General features: G+C 31.0%; 1 protein-coding gene across 1 annotated transcript in view; it reads right to left on the bottom strand.

Moving 5' to 3' along the window:
• LOC107013137 (phenylalanine ammonia-lyase-like) overlaps positions 1–1553 on the bottom strand; it is a 7989-nt gene extending 6436 nt beyond the window's left edge. The window contains exons 1-2 of the mRNA XM_015213126.2: positions 1027–1553; positions 1–800 (exon numbers count right to left, since the gene is read on the bottom strand). Coding sequence (XP_015068612.2) covers positions 1–800; positions 1027–1439 — 1213 coding nt within the window. The 5' untranslated portion in view covers positions 1440–1553. The remainder of the gene's footprint in view (positions 801–1026) is intronic.
• Between the last annotated feature and the right edge of the window lie 2081 nt (positions 1554–3634).

Here is a 3634-nt window from a genome sequence, read left to right as displayed (position 1 = left end):
GGAAGTTGCCACCATGTAAGGCCTTGTTTCTTGAAACATCGATCAATGGATTGTCGTTCACTGAGTTAATCTCCCTCTCGATCATCTTAGTTGCAGCACGAATGACTTCAATCTGAGGTCCAAGCCATTGTGGAGATGTTCGGAGAGCATAACGATCTTGCTTTGGTTTTTGAAGAGGATCCATTTCATGGAGCTTCTGAGCTGCCTTCACATAAGAGCTTCCATCCAAAATGTGTTCCATAATAGCAGCAGCCTCAATCTGACCAGGGTGATGCTTCAACTTGTGTGTCAAATAGTCAGTGAATTCGGGCTTTCCGTTCATCACTTCAGCAAAAATCGCTGATAAAACTTCAGACATAAGAGCAAGGATGTTGGACTCAAACAGGACTATTGATGCCATAGCAGAACCAACTGCTGTGCCATTCACAAGTGCAAGTCCTTCCTTAGGCTGCAACTCGAAAAATCCACCACTAACACCAGCCACGCAGAAAGCTTCCTCAGCATTAAGTTTCTCACCATTGGGTCCAACAGCCTTGGAATTAGGTCTGCCAGTGAGCAAACCAGCAATATAGGACAAAGGGACGAGATCACCCGAGGCAGTGATCGTGCCACGGAGAGGCAAACACGGGGTGATGTTGCTATTGATCAACTTAGTGATTGCTTCCAAGATCTCAAATCTAATGCCAGAGTAGCCTTGAAGCAGAGTGTTGATCCTAACAAGCATAGCTGCCCTTGTTGCTGAATGTGGCAATGTGTGAGATGATTCTATTCCATTACCAAAAACTCCAGCATTCAAGAACCTACAAAAAAATATCATAATTCATTAAGATCACATTTTAACTGAATTCATCCGAATCCCCTTCGCGTAAAAACAAAAAAAAACTTTATCAATGGAGCACTCAAGTAGTCGATAAGCTATGTATAACAAAAAATATTAAATTCTTTACATTGTTAGTATATATAACAAAAAAATATTAAATTCTTTACATTGTTAGTATATATAACGAAAAAAAATAGTTTGTTTACCTAATAAGTTCTTTTTGAAGAGCACCACCATTTTTTGTTCTTCTATGAGATGTTGCTCCAAATCCAGTAGTAACACCATAACTATCTGTACCTTTACTCATACTATCCATAACCCAATCACTACTAGCTTTCATACCAGCCCTTGCACTTTCAGAAAGTTCCACTTTAACCCCATTACTTTTGTCATCAACATTTGCAATGGATGCAACTTGTGCAACTGTCAAAGTTTCACCCCCAAGTTTCACAATTGGCTTTCTAAATTCATCCACCATCTTTTTCACTTCATCCAAATGACTGCCTCTTAAAGAATCAGCAGCCATTTCCCAATTCAATGGATCATTGATTGATTTCTTGCACAAATCCATAGCTACTTCTCCATTAATATGCCCATTTTGTGCAATTGATGGTGCCATTGGATCAAGTAAATTGTTAGATTTGTAATGAAGAAATTTTAGTGAAGGGAAAATGGTAAGATTTTATTTGTATGTATATAAAAAAATGTTGTGAACTTATAAAACCTTTTGTTTTGGTTGTGGTATATATATATATATATCATGTGGTGAGTATATATAGAGGAATAAATGATGGTTGGTAAACAAAATATGTGAGAGGGGGTTGCTAGGAAAAAACCAGTAAATTGTGGTTGTTGAAGATTAATAGTACGTACTTCTTTTGTTCATTTTTACTTGTCATTATTTGACTTGATACAATTATTAAAATAATAATAAATGACATAGGTATTAATTGATGTCCACTATTAGATCTTATAGAATGATCTAGAGAATAATATTTAATATCAATGGTAAAACGTGGAAAAAATTACTCTCTCCATTTCAAAAAGAATGTCTTTATTTCTTTTTTAGTCTGTTTATAAAAGAATGACATTAATCTCTTTCTTTTTTTGGAAACATTTTAACTTTCCACGTGACATGTTTAAGACCACAAAATTAAAGGACATTTTGGTACATTTGACATAACTTTAATTTAGAATCACAAAATTAACAAATCTTCTTTTTTTTCTTAAACTCCGTTTTAAGTCAAATTTAGATCATCTTTTTTAAAACGAAGAGAGTATTATATTTTTCTTAATTTATTAAAAATAACAAGTAAAAGTAATAGTATATTTTAGAAATAATTGATAAGTAAAAGTGAATGGGGGAGGACTATGTATAATCAATTTTATTATAAGTTATGAACGAATATATTTTTATTGAACTTTTGAATATATCTGAAACAAGATTTTATTTATATTGGTCAATACACAGTATGAGTCAAACTTAACAACTAAATATATAGTACCAACCAAGTGATTTCCATCTTCTTGTTTTTTTTCTTTTTTAAAAATTGTTTTTTAATATGACTTTTTAAACAGGGTATTGTGAAGGTTGATGGAAACGATGGCTTTGAATAGGAAAGACACTAGAAGAAAATAAAGTGAGAAAATAGAAGAAAGTTTCTTTGTGAACCAAGTGGGTGCACTTTTGTTAGGTTTTGTCCAATATATATCAATCAATTAATTTAAAATATGTTTCAAATTGCATTCATACTAGAGTATTTTAATATGTGAAGTGTAAAAGTGACAATTAATATTAATAAATGTATCATATGTCACGTTATGTATTATGTCAATTGGAGTGCATTATATTTGTGTAGAATGTGATCATTAGTTGTTATTTGTTAATAACTTTTGTAATATATTTAATTAATAAGTAATTTATGAACAAAAAACTTTAATGATATCATATATAAGTAGATCACTAATCCATCACCCGAAGAATATGAATGTAGAACCAGATTACTAGATTACAACTAAAAGCAATATCATTGGTTGCAAAAAGCAAATGTCTCACAACTTTATGTCATGTTTAAGCGTTTTGACACATTCGTGAGGATTTCAAAAGCATTAAACAATAAAAGGAATTTAATTAAATTACCCTCATCTTCTTAAATGAGAATTAAGAAGTAACTAGATATAAAGTAGTAAGGGCAATTTACACAAAAAAAACATCATAAAGTGAATGATATGCACCAACTTGAGACAGATATAAATGTAAATATGATAAATATAGATTTTCTAGATGACTTTTTCAAATATGTCTATGATATTTGAATTGATGAGAGATATCATATATCTAGTTGAATAGTTGAGGACAAACATGCTTGATCTGTTTTAAAAATGTAAAAATTTAAGGAATCCCATAGTGTAATTCAATAATTACACTCTGTCCCGACAAATTTAGTATTTACTAAAAATCCCTTAAAATTTTTGTTCCGTGATACTTTAGACTCTAGTGATACATGGTAAATTTAAACTGTTAAGAAAAAAATGGGAAAAAAACAGTACATTTAAACTTGTTAACTAAAATAGCTTAATTTACGGTAACAGATCATTAATCAGTATTAAATTAGCACGTAATTGAATATTAATTTCAAATTTTGAAAATCAAAGATTATATCATCTATTTTGAATACAATTTTCAAAACCGCATGATACATAGAAAACATTATGATACACAACAAATTCATGTATCAATGCATCGTCTAAAACACTATACACACTGATTCAAAATGTATCAGCAAGCACACTTGATGGATTCAAAATGTATCA

The sequence above is a fragment of the Solanum pennellii genome, chromosome 3, assembly GCF_001406875.1.
Source record: "Solanum pennellii chromosome 3, SPENNV200".
In the NCBI taxonomy this organism is placed as follows: domain Eukaryota; kingdom Viridiplantae; phylum Streptophyta; class Magnoliopsida; order Solanales; family Solanaceae; genus Solanum; species Solanum pennellii.
The sequence above is the reverse complement of the archived record's forward strand: the minus strand, read 5'-3'. Positions and strand labels throughout refer to the sequence as shown.